This window comes from Tympanuchus pallidicinctus, unplaced genomic scaffold (assembly GCF_026119805.1).
Source record: "Tympanuchus pallidicinctus isolate F22 unplaced genomic scaffold, pur_lepc_1.0 scaffold5, whole genome shotgun sequence".
NCBI lineage: Eukaryota > Metazoa > Chordata > Aves > Galliformes > Phasianidae > Tympanuchus > Tympanuchus pallidicinctus.
The window spans coordinates 31,272,015-31,288,097 of record NW_026294769.1 but is presented as its reverse complement, the minus strand read 5'-3'; the positions used below and the strand labels follow the sequence as shown (position 1 = coordinate 31,288,097).

Sequence of the window (16,083 nt, the reverse complement as noted above, 5' to 3'; positions counted from 1 at the left end):
AACAAAAGCAAAATAGGAGAAAATGGATACTTCATTCAAAAAACAAATAATGGTAAAGAATGAAACACAATGATCAAATTACTGTTCTGAAACACGTCAGCTTATGCTAAACCAAACCTTTTTCACTGAAAATTGCTCGATCTGATTATTTTTTCTTTTGAAAAGCTTCTGAACTTCCTTGAACACATTCTGAGCACCATTGACATCTCCAGTGGCTCCTTGACAAACTATGATACAGAAACAAAAATGTGTTAACTGCTGGGATTAAAAAAACGGGAAGGGAAGGGAAGGGAAGGGAAGGGAAGGGAAGGGAAGGGAAGGGAAGGGAAGGGAAGGGAAGGGAAGGGAAGGGAAGGGAAGGGAAGGGAAGGGAAGGGAAGGGAAGGGAAGGGAAGGGAAGGGAAGGGAAGGGAAGGGAAGGGAAGGGAAGGGAAGGGAAGGGAAGGGAAGGGAAGGGAAGGGAAGGGAAGGGAAGGGAAGGGAAGGGAAGGGAAGGGAAGGGAAGGGAAGGGAAGGGAAGGGAAGGGAAGGGAAGGGAAGGGAAGGGAAGGGAAGGGAAGGGAAGGGAAGGGAAGGGAAGGGAAGGGAAGGGAAGGGAAGGGAAGGGAAGGGAAGGGAAGGGAAGGGAAGGGAAGGGAAGGGAAGGGAAGGGAAGGGAAGGGAAGGGAAGGGAAAAAGATCAGACATCAGAGTTATGAGGAAAAAAAAACATGCACTTCTGCAAAGGACCTAGAGCAGGACTTGATGAACACAGAAATCCCAACTCTCCCAGATCTGAGATCATTAACAAGCTCTGTATGTTTTCCATACCCATTAAAGGACACAGTATCACCTAACACCTAAGGATTTATTAAGTAAATCTTTTCAATATGCTGTCAGCTTAGCAATAGTCATGTAATAATCATATCTGGAGGGCAAGGGCATATATACACATGCATAACAAATTGCATAAACAAAGTTACGTAAGTACAGTCTGATAGCTGCATAAGCAGCAGTGTGGAACACTCTAAGAGCACAAGTCAACACCGAAAGTACCACATCACATCACTGATTTATCACTTGCAACCATTACTGAATACTCACCTGCTGTTAAATAAGCGTAATAGCACTGAGACCACCTGGATTCATTCTTAAGCCTTTCAAAGGACTCAAAGGCATCTTTGAAATTCATCTCTATCATGCTGCACCAGCCTAAAAGAAACCAACTTAATGAAAGCACAGTAATTCAAACTTGGTGTAAACATTACTGAAAAATACCACCTGCTTACGAGAGCTGGAGCTGGCTTAACAATTATACCAGTGACTGGAAAATTTAAAACCAAAACTAATCAGTAACACATTTTAAATCTTGTTTAAATTAACTGCAAAGTATTGAGTTATTCGTGCTGTACAAAACAAGGAAACCAATTCACACTAACAGCAAATCTAAACAGTCACCAAAAGCTCCTCCTTAGCTACTACCAGCTCCCTTATTCTTCTTTAACCAGACACATTTAAAGCTTCTCTACTATAAAGATTTCCATGAAAATTAAAAGCAGAGAAAAGAATGACACTTTCTGATGATGTTAGTAATTTCCTTCCATCAGCAGCATAAAATGAAATACAAAATATAGGTCCTGCAATCTTTGAAGCTCCATTAGAATCTTTTCATTTTTGACACAGAAACAGGGGTTCCATTTTAAATAATCTTCTGCAGGTGAACAGTTTCAGAGAACTTGAAAATTATAAACAATTGCTGATTGTTACTCAACCAAATAAGACAGGATGATTTGATGGTCACAGGGCTGGAGCACATCTCCTATGAGGAAAGGTTGAGGGAACTGGGTTTCTTTTAGCTTGGAAAAGAGAAGGCTCCAGGGACACCTCATTGTGGCCTTTCAGTATTTGAAGGGAGTGTATAAGCAGGAGGGGGAACGGCTGTTTATGAGGGTGGATAGTGATAGGACAAGGGGGAATGGCTTTAAACTGAGACAGGGGAAATTTAGATTGGATATTAGGAGGAAGTTTTTCACACAGAGGGTGGTGACACACTGGAACAGGTTGCCCAAGGAGGCTGTGGATGCCCCATTCCTGGAGGCATTCAAGGCCAGGCTGGATGTGGCTCTGGGCAGCCTGGTCTGCTGGTTGGTGACCCTGCACATAGCAGGGGGTTGAAACTGGATGATCTTTGGGGTCCTTTTCAACCCAGGCCCTTCTATGATTCTATAATTAACGTTATCCGGTCGAGACAGGAGCCAGTATTCTAAAACCTTTTTTAATAACCCTAATGAAAATTGTTCCTTTTCTTTATTGAAGTTATTAGTCAAAACTTGAAAGTGAAATATTTATAGCATAAAGATACCCCATTTACCTATTTCATATAAGCAGACATGTTGAATCTCCCTTTGGTCGGTTGCAAGTTCCAAAGCAGTATGAAACGAAGCCAAGGCACTATTGATTTGACACTAACAAAGGTGAAAGAGGGAGGAGGGGGAAAAAAGGTTAAAAAAAAAAAATCATATATCTGAAGTTATCAAAATCAAATCATCCATCACATTTTAAAGAACACAATCAGCTTCGTGTTAATATGAGTTTAAAAATAACAAAGGAGTGAAAACAGATAGCACTGTAATACAGAGTGCAGCCTCAGGTTTGATTAGATGAGAGGCAAAACATCCCAGTGAGAAGAAAAACTCAACACCGATTTCAGACTTGAAACCAATTAAAAGTCACCACGGAGCTAACTGAAAGAGAAGGGATAACACTCCTTTGCATACCAGCTACACACTGCACTTTGGCCAGCTTCCCTCCTCCCACCTATTTACATCTGATCACTTCTGAATGGAAGCAGGACAAACTGTGACAAAGCCTTTATTTACAACAATGAGCACACCTCTTAAATAGGTCCTATACTGAAGGATTTTTCCCCATGTTTCATATTAACAATATAACGTAATACAATAACAAGAAAACATAATGCAATAACCAAATTAAAAGCAAAAAAGGAAGTATCACTAATAAAAAACATCTATATATCTATATTTAAATGAAATCTTACACAAGAACACAAAGCACGTACCTGCAAAGTAATAATAATCAATTCTAACACATACAAAAATAAAAATTAAATCTATGGTATGGAACCTGCCTTCAAACAGTCACATAAAGAGAGAAAGAAGGGGGAAGTGGAAGGATACTGGAGGAGTTTAATAATGTAACAATGATCACCCATAACTCCCAGTCTGTTAAGATAACCTCTCAGCCTTCGAGACCAGCGTCTGTTATTCCTTCTGTTCACTATTAAGTCTGAAATTCACTTGGCAGAGTTGTACCTTAGGACATGCCACTGCTCCCTGCCCTACCCCTGCCCAGCTCTAGAGGATTTCATTTGATTTCCTCATTTGTCTCCTCAGGGAGAACCATTTGAGATGCTTTACACTGCATCAAGACAGCACAACTGCCAAAGTTACAGTAGCTGTAACGGTATAAACACTGAATACTTAGAAAACAAAGCAATGACTAAATGAAGATGTTTGTGGGTATGACAGAGGAGTGTAACCCATCTGCCTTTCTGTTGAGCATATTTGCCCTCAAAGTTATCAGGGAGCCTGTGCAACACACAGCTTGCTCTGTTCTACAGCAGCACATGCTCCTCAGCACACATTATCAGAAAAAACTGAAAAGAAGTGCCAAGTGTTTTCTGCATAAGCTTTCCTTAAGCATCAAGCTCAGTGAGCATGCTACAGAGATATTCCTCAATAACTGAAAGTATCAATTATCTCCAGGCACTGGGACAACATGCAAAATACGAATTTCTACTCATACTGTTAATTCTTAAAATAAAATTAATTGCCACCTACTTACTGTTTCAGAGAGTAGAACGTAAGAATTATACAGGCAGATGAGTCAGCAAGTAGAACATCAAAGCTGACTTTTTACAGTTAAAATAATGAGAGTTAGACAAATACAAATGTACACACAAATGTGTAATTCCTTGGTCTTTACTTATTCTTCTCTTGAACATAACACAAAGACAATACAAAGTTCATTCTAAAAAACCCACTCTCAGTTTCAGTGCTTCTTTTTACTCTTGCCCAGCCTAGTTCTCCTTTCCAGACTACCCCAACCCTACATCAGAAAAAGATAACTGAAAAAAATCAAGAGAATGTGCCAGCAGTGTATTTAGGAATGTAATATCACTGCACATTTTTATTACTCTGCAGATTGAACACTATAGCACACCTGAGCAAACCAGTGGTGTTTTGCCAGTCATGGGAGTACTTGGTAATTTTTCTGCCTTCAACTATGTCAGAATCTAACAGATCAAGCCTCAGAACATGAGGTTGTTTGTTGTTTTGTTTTCGTCCCAGCCCAAAGAGGTGTTTATATATACATACCCAGAATATGGGCAAAGAGAAGTGACCTTGCTCGATACAGGATTCTTTCACAGTTTGGTTTTGCCCTGTGCCCTCACCTCCCTCCACATGAACCTATCAGTCTCTTTTTAAGATGTTTGGGCTGTTTTGTCCAATTTATAAAAGCAGATTAAGATCTTTAAAAGGTGTTGCTGTCTACATAAAAGAGAAAGCAATATTGCAAGCTAAAAGGCAGAAATACATCAGATCCAGAACACTGTTTTTCCCAATTTTTTACTCAGAGGTTGGTGAGGCGCTGGCACAGCTGCCCATGTAAGCTGTGGTGCCCCATCCCTGCAGGTGCTCAAGGCCAGGTTGGATGGAGCCCTGGGCAGCTGAGCTGCTGGGTGGCAGCCCTGCCCATGGCACAGGGAGGGACTGGGTGAACTTCTATGTCTCTTCAAACTAAGGCATTCCATGATGTAGAAACTAGTTAGCTGTATGTTAGTTACAATGTGAGTGTAAGCACACTTCTGGTTCAGATAGTTGGATAAATGCTGCAAACCAATGCCCAAATCTGCAATATTTATACGGACACTCAACAATCTCTCAGCACTACAGTACTCATGAGAACAAAGCAAGAGCAGGGAAAAACCCCAACTGTTGAATGGTCAGCTCCCATGCAAACAAATGTGTGTATAGGAAAGGACCAAATTCCTGTTAGCAACTAGAAAGCATTCTGCTGACCATGGCATGGTTACAAATGGTATCCTGCCTATTCAAGCTAACTACTTTGTTAACCTTGCCACGTGGCCTCTAGCACTATTTTAATTGGAGCTAGACTTGGACATCTATAAAAATCACCATTTTATATACAAGCACTCTAAAATAACACTTGCAACACTGTAATTCTCTACTGCTTCCAGAATGACAGAAGAAACGCATCACAATAAATAAGCCACATGCAAGAGGATGCCTGCAAAATGATATAGGCCACAGAAGACTGCTCTTCTGTTCTGTTGCTGCAGCTACTTTCCTCAAAATTAAGCTGCATTTGTGATAATTAACTGCAAACCGTAGCAAAAGAATGGACACCAATATCAAGTTCTTAAATTATGAGAACGTTTTGTGCTCTTTGGTTGTGTTTCCTTGATGATGAATGCCTTAGAAATGCCTAAATGCCTTAGAAATACTCTGGACTAATAAACATAGCAGTGCAGTTGTCTGGAGTACTTCTACCATCTTGGATTATTCTTAAAGAATAATTGAGCCAAAAGCCACAAGGTTGCTGCAATGTTAGAAGAATACCATTCTGCAACAGCATTCACAACCACATTTCCATGGAATGCATTCTGCTGGGTCATGGCTCACCATAGCAACAGAAAACATCCTGTTTTGTTCTCTTAAATGCAAAAGCAATTATTTGAGGGAAATTACTGAAGATGATTTAGCTGTAAGCGAACAATGCATAAAATGAAAAGCAGAAGATAAATGCTATGTACTCAGTAGCTAATACTCAGATTTCAGCTTGACAAGCGAAACCCTAATGCCTATTTGTACCACAAGAAGTAACCAAACAAGGTTACTTACAGCACAGAGTTACAATATAGTGTAAGAATTAGAATTTCAAAGTGCTAATAAAACAGACAGGAGCACAAGGGTTGATTTGGCATGCAAACCTGCAACTAGGAAGAAATTAATCCTCTCTTCTCACTTATCTTACTGTACATCCGTATCTTCAGTCACAATTTATTAAAGTTTGCCCAGTTCATTCACATCAGAAAAACATCAGATAGCAGGGGGAGGAGATGGGGAAAACATCAGCCAAAAGAATAGAAAGATGCAGTACCTCTAATCGTTGTATTCTTCCCTTGAAGAACATGAACAGAGAAGAATTTGGGTAAGCAGATTCTTTCTTTGCAAGAATCTCTTTTGCCTCTTTCAATCCTGCCTTGTTATCGCTGCCATCAAGAGCAAAAAAGGGGCGAACAACTGTATGGTACCACAACAGAGCTAATCTGAAAGGAACACAAGAGCAGAAATGATTACAGCTCATAAACAGAGATTTCAAGATAATGATCCTGAAAAACAAAGGAGAGGCATCTATAAGTTCTTATACAGCCTGACTATAGAACACAACTCTACCACCATGCGCCACCACACAGCGTACGTACAATTCACTGCACTTAACCAAAAGCAAGTAACCATCAAGCTCATAGTATGTATCAAAGCATCATATCCATTAACTCTTTACAAGCCTACGGATTTTAAAACAGGAAAACCCACAGGAAAACAATAGAATGTAATCGTTCACTGGGAAACAAAAATAACACAAACCAACCCCACTCCCCAGCACATATACACACCTGAAATCAATGTAAAACAGAAATATATCTGGTGTTTGGAAGGGCAGACATCTACATGACCTACATCACTCACAAGAAAAGAAGGGCAGAGCACAGAGCTTCCCAGGGCCAGCTGAAGGAATACCTGCTTCACCATCACGCTGGGGAAAAGAATGCTGCATTTTCCCCCCCAGAAATGACACAAAAGAAATCAAAAGGAACATTTAACCTTAATGTTTTTCTTAACATTTCTTAATCTTTAAGAAATATATCTCCTCAAGCAGAAGAAACTAGCTCTGATGTCAATATTTCAGAAGCGACATCTGAAATTACTTAAAGTAGGTCCAACAATAGAAGCATTAATTTGGAGAGAATGTGATAAACTGTTCTCATAAATAGCTTTAAATAACATCAGAGTAACCCTTCATCTAAGAAAAAGACCTGAATGTAACACAAAGAGTTGGAGAAAAATAGGTATATGAAAGGTCAAAGAACAAAAAGACAGTAAGGAAACACTCAATTTTCCCCAGATCTAACATTAAAAATAAACTGGAAAGACTGTTGTATTAAGGATAAATAATTGACATCAGTTACTCTCATACAAAACAGTACGATCTCCCCATAGAAGAGATCTACTGAGCATTCCAGAGATGTTTGTATTTACTAACATATGGGTTACTAGACACCAGAATAAAAGGAGCTGAAGAATACAGCACAACACCAACAAACCCCAAGCACGCAAACAACTGTCAGCAGAGAGATCTAGTGCACTAGTAAGTGATGAATTCACTAAACCATGGCATATTAAACAACAAGCTGCAAGTTTATTTTACCTGCTGTTGTTTTCTTTAAAGCAACATGACTTTTTTTTTTTGGCTTTGATCTTTTTTCCCCCATTTACTTACTTTCAGTACTATGTTATCTACCAAAGCATTTCAATATAGCTACTCACGTAGCTAAAGGGGCCTTCATGTCCTTACTTTCACTTGCATACATCAGTGAAGAAAGCCCCTGCAGGCGGTCTCCAGGAAAACCCAGCAGGTTGATGATTTTGAGCAGGTTTGGGGGCACCATGGATATGCAAAGATGAAAAAGTCCATATCCAAAGCTAACAGCACCTTTCAGTCTGTTTAGCGAATCCTCCGTTACACCTTCTGCAGCAACATGATTATCATTTGCAGCGTCAGAAGTCAAGGATTCCTGAGTAGCTTTCTTCTGATAAATCTCCTGTAGCGTATTAATGTCCGTATAGCACTTATTGTAAATCTTCCAGGCTTTTCGGAGGATCCATCCACCTTTTATGTATGCTAAATGTCAAGGAAAAAAAACATTTCAAGAAAGGTATTTCAGAAGCGGAACACAGTCAGGAGGAAACGCTGCTTCACGTATCCCAGGATGCTCTCCATCAGCATTAAATTAACACTGCACAAAGGATTTTGCAAAATGAGCTGCTACTGTCACGTACAAGAGATCTTTCGTATTGAGTAATACAAACTTCAGTGCTTCTCAGAGACCTTTACACAGTGCGCCACACAAAGGGACTTTCCTGCAGCTATCCAGCAGTACAACTGGCAGGAAGAAATACAGAAGCCAAAACAGTTTCATGCTGGATTCTGTCCCACTGCACAATAGAGACAAAATCACTGTTTGGCAGAGAAATGTTTGAAAGAGGTTTTGCCTGAAGTTCCAATCACGTTCAAAGCAAGTTTATGGAAAAACACTTAAAATGGAGAAAAGAAACAAAAATCCTTCCATTGGGTTAGACAACAAGGATTTCAACATCATTATTACCCCCATCCCTCAAACTGTGAAATACAGGAATTTATAATTTAAAAAAAATAATTGATAAAAACAGAAAAGGGAAAAAAAAAAAAAAGACTAAAAATCTATGTTTTCAAATACGTTTCAGTTGCCTGGCTTCTTAAATTTCAAATGCAAGCTGGGTACTTAAATGTCCCTAAAAACCTGGTCTTGACCATTCCCAGTTTAGAATGGGAAGCCTGAGCCTTCCTGCCCACTCTACAGGAGGACACGACAGCAGAATATGATGCCAGATCTTTGTGCTTGCACAGCACCCATCCTGGTTACAGCACATCCCTGGAGAATAGCAGAAGTGGTGAACAGAAAGCAAACAGAGAATATACCTGTGTGCATTCACTGTAGAAGCTGACATAAACATTCTGTCTGTGTTCAAGCCTCACGAATTACAAACTGCACTGACAAAGGTTTTAAAGGACTGAAAATGAGAAAAAATAAAAGGACAGAGCAGTGGTGTTCTAAATGGGTACCACCGAGTTTGCAGAGGTCAGCATTATCAGTGATGTCAGAAATAGATCAGAAATTGTGGCTTACGTCAAACAACAGGAAAATGCTGATTCCCAGCCACTCTGTATTTGACATAATAAATAAGTAAATTCATCACTGATTAGATTACTCCTTTTTCAATTCTGTTTATGCAAAGCTGGTTTGATAATCTCAAATTACAGTGAGAAAGATGGCAATTTTTATTTTCCCAGATGTCAACGTGAACAGAAAGCATCTTTCAAATGAATCCTGTATCTTGAGCTCCGTATTAAACCGTTACAAGAATAAAAGCAAATCTGCTGCCGTGATTCAGCTGCATTATGAGACTTATGTTAGTCCAGTTCTCAGCAATTAGGTCACTTTTTGGCTGTGCAGAATATTTCAAGAATTATGTGGTTCACCACAAGATGAATACTCAACAACTTTTAATAGTAAAGCAATAGACAAATCATCATAGAATGGCCTGGGTTGAAAAGGACCACAATGGTCATCTAGTTTCAACCCCCCTGCTAGGTGCACGGTTGCCAATAAGATAACCAAGACGTTTTACTTATCCTATAGATCACATTACTGTTAATAGCTTTGAAAAAGTACTACATTCAGGCATGGGCATCAAGCAGAACTGACATGAGTGGGAAATAGTATAACTCGAGGCTTTATCTTCACCAGTGAGCTGCCACTAACAGCTTGTTAAGACCAGGAGATTTACAGATTTGATATGCTCAGATAAAATCATCTAATACAATAAAAAACTGAATTTATGATTCTTTAAACATAAGAAAGAAACCAAGCCCAATCACCAAGCTGAGATTTTTCAGGAAGAACTTCTCAAAGTAGCTATCGTGTCCACGACAGCAGTTAAGAAAATGTAGTTCAATATTGCTGTTGGAAGCTACTGCAAGTTGCTGTATTAGTAACTTCTTGATGAAACTATTTTTGTTACATCCACGAGGGTGGAGAGGAAAACTGAAAATGTGCTAGGCATATGAGAAAGCAGCTTGCATGTCATCATATGCTTCTTGTCAAACTGAAGAAAAACGTACGAAATTTTTCACTCATCATCCACTGATCAGCAAAATGTATCTGCCTCTGTACTACTTTGAAATGAGACTCATTTCAGTAATCCGGCTGCTATTTCAGTACAGAAACATCACCACAAAAGCAAGATGTTTATACATAATCAGAAAGATAATACACTCAGAAAATCTGAAAAAACTGACCCAACAATTTAGCTAAATGGCGTCACAATGGCAGTAACTAACAGTCATTGACACTGCATGAAACTGCTTCAAATTTTAACTAAAGATTTCAGGTTTATTTTTTCCTCAGTAGAATAACCCAAATACAGTGCATGCTCTGCAGATCTCTGCTACCCACTTCAGTTCTCTGAGCAGTAGACAGGAGAGAAAGGGCACACACACCACTCAGTTATAGTACCCAACCCACTTACAAAGCTGGAGGGTAGGAAGAGAGGCAAAAAGGAAAAGGAAAAAAAAAAAGAAAGCAAAGACCTACAACAGCATCAAAAATAAGAAAACCTTTCTGCAGCAGTTGACATCGACATGGCAATCAAAAGCATGCCCTGAATTTCTTCTAGCCAACCTGGCTTGAAAGAAACCAAGTCTGTCTTACATAAGTAACTCTGTCCTTCACAGGAAGATTTTAATGTTTCAAAGGATCTTAGTGTTATTTCCCCAAATTTCTTACAGCTGACCAGCAGGGATTTCACTGATAGCCTGCTCTGGCTGCCACCTCTTGATGTTCACTAATTCTTACAAGAACCTGGAAACGTGTTCCCTTTGCACGTGAGCTGTACCGCCTTCTCTGTAAACTCATAGACGAAGGAGTGTTTTAGGACTGTGCATAAGAAGAACCTTTTGAGCAGCTTTTCAGATGAGACAAGGAGGTTTGTATTCAGTAAGACGGGATTAACCTTTTTGGCACACAAGGACACAGCTGGGAAAGAATAAGAACTGATTCAGCAGTTTAAACTTGAACATGGTTCATTTAAAATTACTTTCACTGTCATCTTGTCATCTGTGTCGTCACTGCCATAATGCCTATGGGACACACAGGTGGCTGGGCTTCAGCTCTTTATAGCCTCTTTTCTCACACGGGCCACAAGTAGCACACAGATGATAAGCACCTTTGTACCAACTGCTCTAACACCCCTATGGGACTATGCAAAAGATTCCAACCAATCTAAGGTGAATCTGTCGGTTCCAAAAAAAAGGAGGAAAAGCTGTAATCTGTACCAATACAACTTACTTATCATACTTTTGCATATACAAAGGTAAAAAAAATACCTCTCCAAGCGCACCAAACTGGGGACATTCACCCTTTGTCTCAAATGGAACTATTCTCTTACAACAGAATCAACTTAATTGATGTGAACACTTATCTTGCCATATTAAGGTCAAGCTTTACTACAAAGATAACATGCAAAAAATACATACAAACATTAAAGCCACAATGCACCTGATAATTCTTGTTTTACAAACGAGAGCACAGCCAAGTAGACTTGACAGTCCGCTACAATGATTTGTCTTTGCAGACGATCTATCATGGATAGAGGAGATTTTCGCCCATCAACCTGTTTGGAATAACACAAGCACAGAAATTTCAGCAAAGATAACAAAGAATACTAGCCTAAACCTGACAACTAACAAATCCAAAACCAACCGCAAGCATTTTCATGGGCAAAACCCATGCTAAAATTTCTTTGATAACTCATCAAGCAAACTCCTGATTAATAAGTAGGAAAACTTCAAATATTTGCTATCGATATCACGTCTTACTTCTCAGTCTGCATGCTTTATTCTTCCTTCATTATTTAGAATGAAAAATCTAGGAAGGGGAAAACTCCCTATGAATATGCCTGGCACTTTCATGCAGGCTCAATCTTATCTTTTGGGCACTGCTAGAGCATACATGAATGAAACTCAGCCTGAATCAGCCAGGCTACGAGCTTCCTGAAATAACTCTAGTAGCTCACTAATTTGAGGTCTGATGAAAATAACTGCTAACATTGACATAACATCCCACTTTAAAAGAGGAAATGCTTAAATGTGACTACTGTATGACACAAGATTTCAAACTGTGATGTTCAACTTACTTTCTACGTTTACTGTTTATCTGAACTGCTCTTCATATATCAAAAACCATCTAGCAAAAAAAAAAAAAAAACAGCCAACAAAGCACAGAAGGGAAGTTTCCAGAAATATTTATCCAATATATGATTCCACATTTTACAGATAATGCTCTTACATTCTTTTTAATTTTATTCTTGATTGTTTCAATAACTCCAGCTTCGTCACTCTCACATAGCTTTTCTGTAGCCTTTAAGTCATCACATGCCAGCTGCATTTTCTCCTCTTCAAACGTCATCATGGCATTCTGCCAAAAAACAACAGAAATTTGGGAGATAAAAACGAAATGTTACTATTCCTGCAAAAGCTGCAGGAAGTTTTGATGAAAGCTTTCAAGAGATCTGACTACAAAATTTCCTTTTTCATTAACGTATCAATATCAACACATACATCAGCACGTATACTTCTACAAAGAAGCAAACCAGAACCTGAGCGTGCCTTACCAAAACCATACAACCGACCAGATCCTATTAACTAAGACTTCTCCCCTTGTCTTAATAAAATTTCATATGCTATCAAACTGAGTACATTGTCACACTGCATTAAGTGCAAGAGGAATCTGTGAAAACTCGCTTTCAATTCTTGTTACGTAAGGCACCATTTGCTTCCATGCAGAAGATACTGCTTTTATGTAACTCATCCATAGAAATAATGGAATCACAGAATGGCCTGGATTGAAAAGAACTGCAATGATCACCCAGTTTCAACCCCCTGCTATGTGCAGGGTCACCAACCAGCAGACCAGGCTGCCCAGAGCCACATCCAGCCTGGCCTTGAATGCCTCCAGGGATGGGGCATCCACAGCCTCCTTGGGCAACCTAGTCAGTAATACGTGACAGCTACTGCATAATAAGTAAATAGGAACCAGAATTCCTACATGTGTAAGAAGGAAAAACCAATTAGGAAAAAGAAAACATGCATCAGACCAACTATCACTGGACGAATTCAGAAAGAATTTAGGGACAAGTAACTTCTCTCTGCTTTACTAAACAAAAGCCCTGAAAGACACAGACATGCAGAGTGCTGCAGCTATGTTTAGAACAGTAGCTAAGCAAAATATGTTCAAGATCCACTGATGCTGTTCTCTGATGTTACCCTGGTTCAATGCATCAATTCAGATAAGCAAACCTGGGAGATTCTTCCTCTTTCCCTTCTCCCTTCCTTGACTCAAAACCAAATCACACACCACAGATTTCCTAACCAATATTTTCCCTTGTACTGCATACAGACCTTACAGAGAATTCAAGTTAACTTCATTTACAACATATTTATTTCTAGCAAATGGCATAAATTCTGACTTTAAAAAGAATATTAGCACTGGCAGTTCCTGGTGCAATCTAACACTAAGCAGCAATATCAGGATAAAGACAGTCTAAAATTAAGATCTGCTCCCTTTTTTAAAAAGATATTCTCATTTTTAATACAGTTTAATTGCAACAGCAAAAGCTATTATGAAAACGTTATGAGTGTTATTGTAATAGTACCTCTATTGCACATATAAGAGAGGGTTTTCTTATGGCTCTCTTATTGGAACACATAAATATTTCATATGTTCTGTGATTCAGCTTCTCAGACATTTACTTTCTATTTAAATCACATCAGTAAACAAGTTTTATATAACGTAAAGACTTGTTTCCTTCATACCCCTCACCTAATGCTTTGAAAAAACTAAGTCTCATAAAAAGAAACAGATTAAAGTATCCATTACTATGAATTCATGCATTCACATACAAACATTCACCTCCACCATTACAAACTCAAGCATTCACGTACAGACATCAACCACAAGAGCAGGGATCTATGGTTACTCTCTGCTCCCATCTACTCACCAAAAAACTGACAAAACTGGCTCCAAAACTCATCAGCGGGCTATGATTTCTGAAAAGGAAACAAAGAGCAGTTAACTCTACACACATTTTCAATTGGAAAGACTGATATTACACTTCTTGATTTTGAATAATACATCAGTAAATAAATGTAGGTGATTTTTTTTTTTTTTTTGGCTGGTTGGTGGGGTTGGCTTTTTTAGGTATTGAGTTGCATCATTCAGCAAAACCTAATGGAAATGGAAAGACAAATTATAATTATATGTGGGCACACCTATTCATCATTTCTACTAGGACTTGAATATATCTTCAAATAATTTTTGCACATTAAGCTGTTGATTTTATTTATTAAGAGCAGCCACTGCCACGAAAACACATTTCAAACATGACAAAAAAAAATAATTTCAAGGTAGCAAACTTTCAAAATCCACTGATTTTACTCTTCTTCACCATGTATCACTACTATTTTGATTTTGCACACAAATGTTAAGTGGTTCTATTAAGAGATTCCCACTTCTCCCTCCACTCATAAAGCTAATTCATTTCAATTATAAATAATAAATCACATGCCACAGAAGTTGTTAGAAATTAAGTTCCAACAAAGCACGTGGGTTTTTGCTGCTCTATTCTAAAGAAAGAATACATATCTTACTCCACTACATGGAACAGTTCTAAGATAATTTGCTGCTTAAAAAACTACATCAGGTGTTCTCTTTGCTGTGAGTCAACGTGAATAGTCACCAGGAAACCTCTGCTGTTATTCCCTATCTGGAATGCTGCCTACCAACAGCTGTGTTATAAAGAGAGCAGCAGTCAGCTACACAAGTTAAATGCGCTGCCTCCAGCACTCTCAGCACACGCTGCCTATCTCATCATCCTCCTTGTAACTCATGAGGCATGCAGTTCCCAGCCTCACCACTCTGCTCCAGAGCGTGTAACCTCCACCATACATCTCAAGGGCACAAGCACTGCAGCACCAACACTGCACGCCCACAGCTGCCCAACAGACCAGCACAAGAAATAGTTCCGCTCGTGCCCTTATGTACAAAGTCACACTTACATCATACCTTCAAGAAAGCTCAAAAATAAAGTAAGTGTTTTCCCAGGGAGGTGGTTGAATCATAGAATCATAGAATCATAGAATCACCAAGGTTGGAAAAGACCTAAAAGATCATCCAGTCCAACCGTTCACCTATTCCCAATAGCTCCTACTAAACCATGTCCCTCAATACAACATCCAGTCTTTGCTTGAACACCCCCAGGGTTGGTGACTCCACCACCTCCCTGGGCAGTCCGTTCCATTGCCTGACCACCCTTTCCGAAAAGTAATACTTCCTCATGTCCAGCCTGAATCTCCCCTGCCGTAGCTTGAAGCCATTCCCCCTGGTCCTATCACTAATGACACGAGAGAAGAGGCCGACCCCCAGCTCACTACAGCCTCCCTTCAGGAAGTTATAGAGAGCAATGAGTTGCTCTCTATAATTGAGTGATCGTCCCTGGATGTGCTTAAAAACTGTTTGGATGTGGTGCTCAGGGACATGATTTAGCAGTGAGTTGTTAGAGTTAGGGTAGTATGAATAGGCTGTGGTTGGACTTGATGGTCTTTAAGGTCTTTTCCCACCTGAGTGACTCTATGATTCTAAGATTTTTCAGCTTCCCAAGATCTGCGTATTCAGAGAGAAAGCAGGACGGCCAAGGCAAACAAGGTGGCAAATTTGGGATAAATATCTAGGTGTATTTTCAAACGACGTGTCAGAATCCTGATTCAGCACCTGTAGATAGTCAGTGTTTCATACTGAAATCCATTCAGAGCAAATTCAAAGTCGACGCCCTCAACAGACTTTTTAAAACATGGGGGAAAAGATCAACAAGCCAAAAGGTGTGCCATAAATAATGACTGGACTTTCCATTAAATCCTGAGAATGCACTTCTCGAGCTCATTCTTCAGCTTCCATCCACACTGAAAATGTCACTTTGCTACTAGGCACGGATCAAGAGGTTACTTTAAGGGAGAAATTAAAATTCAAGCGTCTCAACATGTGTTAAAATGAAAGAAAAAAAAAAAAGCTGAAGTTTTATGCCTTGTACTAAAATTCTGCAAAACAGAACCAAGATGGGGAGGGTT

General features: G+C 39.3%; 1 protein-coding gene across 1 annotated transcript in view; it reads right to left on the bottom strand.

Annotated features, from left to right (window-relative positions):
• The window catches only part of TTC39C (tetratricopeptide repeat domain 39C), a 31,783-nt gene that overhangs the window by 6,377 nt on the left and 9,323 nt on the right, over positions 1 to 16,083 (bottom strand). The window contains exons 2-9 of the mRNA XM_052704801.1: positions 13,962 to 14,010; positions 12,251 to 12,379; positions 11,462 to 11,576; positions 7,632 to 7,986; positions 6,184 to 6,352; positions 2,351 to 2,444; positions 1,084 to 1,191; positions 118 to 227 (exon numbers count right to left, since the gene is read on the bottom strand). Coding sequence (XP_052560761.1) covers positions 118 to 227; positions 1,084 to 1,191; positions 2,351 to 2,444; positions 6,184 to 6,352; positions 7,632 to 7,986; positions 11,462 to 11,576; positions 12,251 to 12,379; positions 13,962 to 14,010 — 1,129 coding nt within the window. The remainder of the gene's footprint in view (positions 1 to 117; positions 228 to 1,083; positions 1,192 to 2,350; positions 2,445 to 6,183; positions 6,353 to 7,631; positions 7,987 to 11,461; positions 11,577 to 12,250; positions 12,380 to 13,961; positions 14,011 to 16,083) is intronic.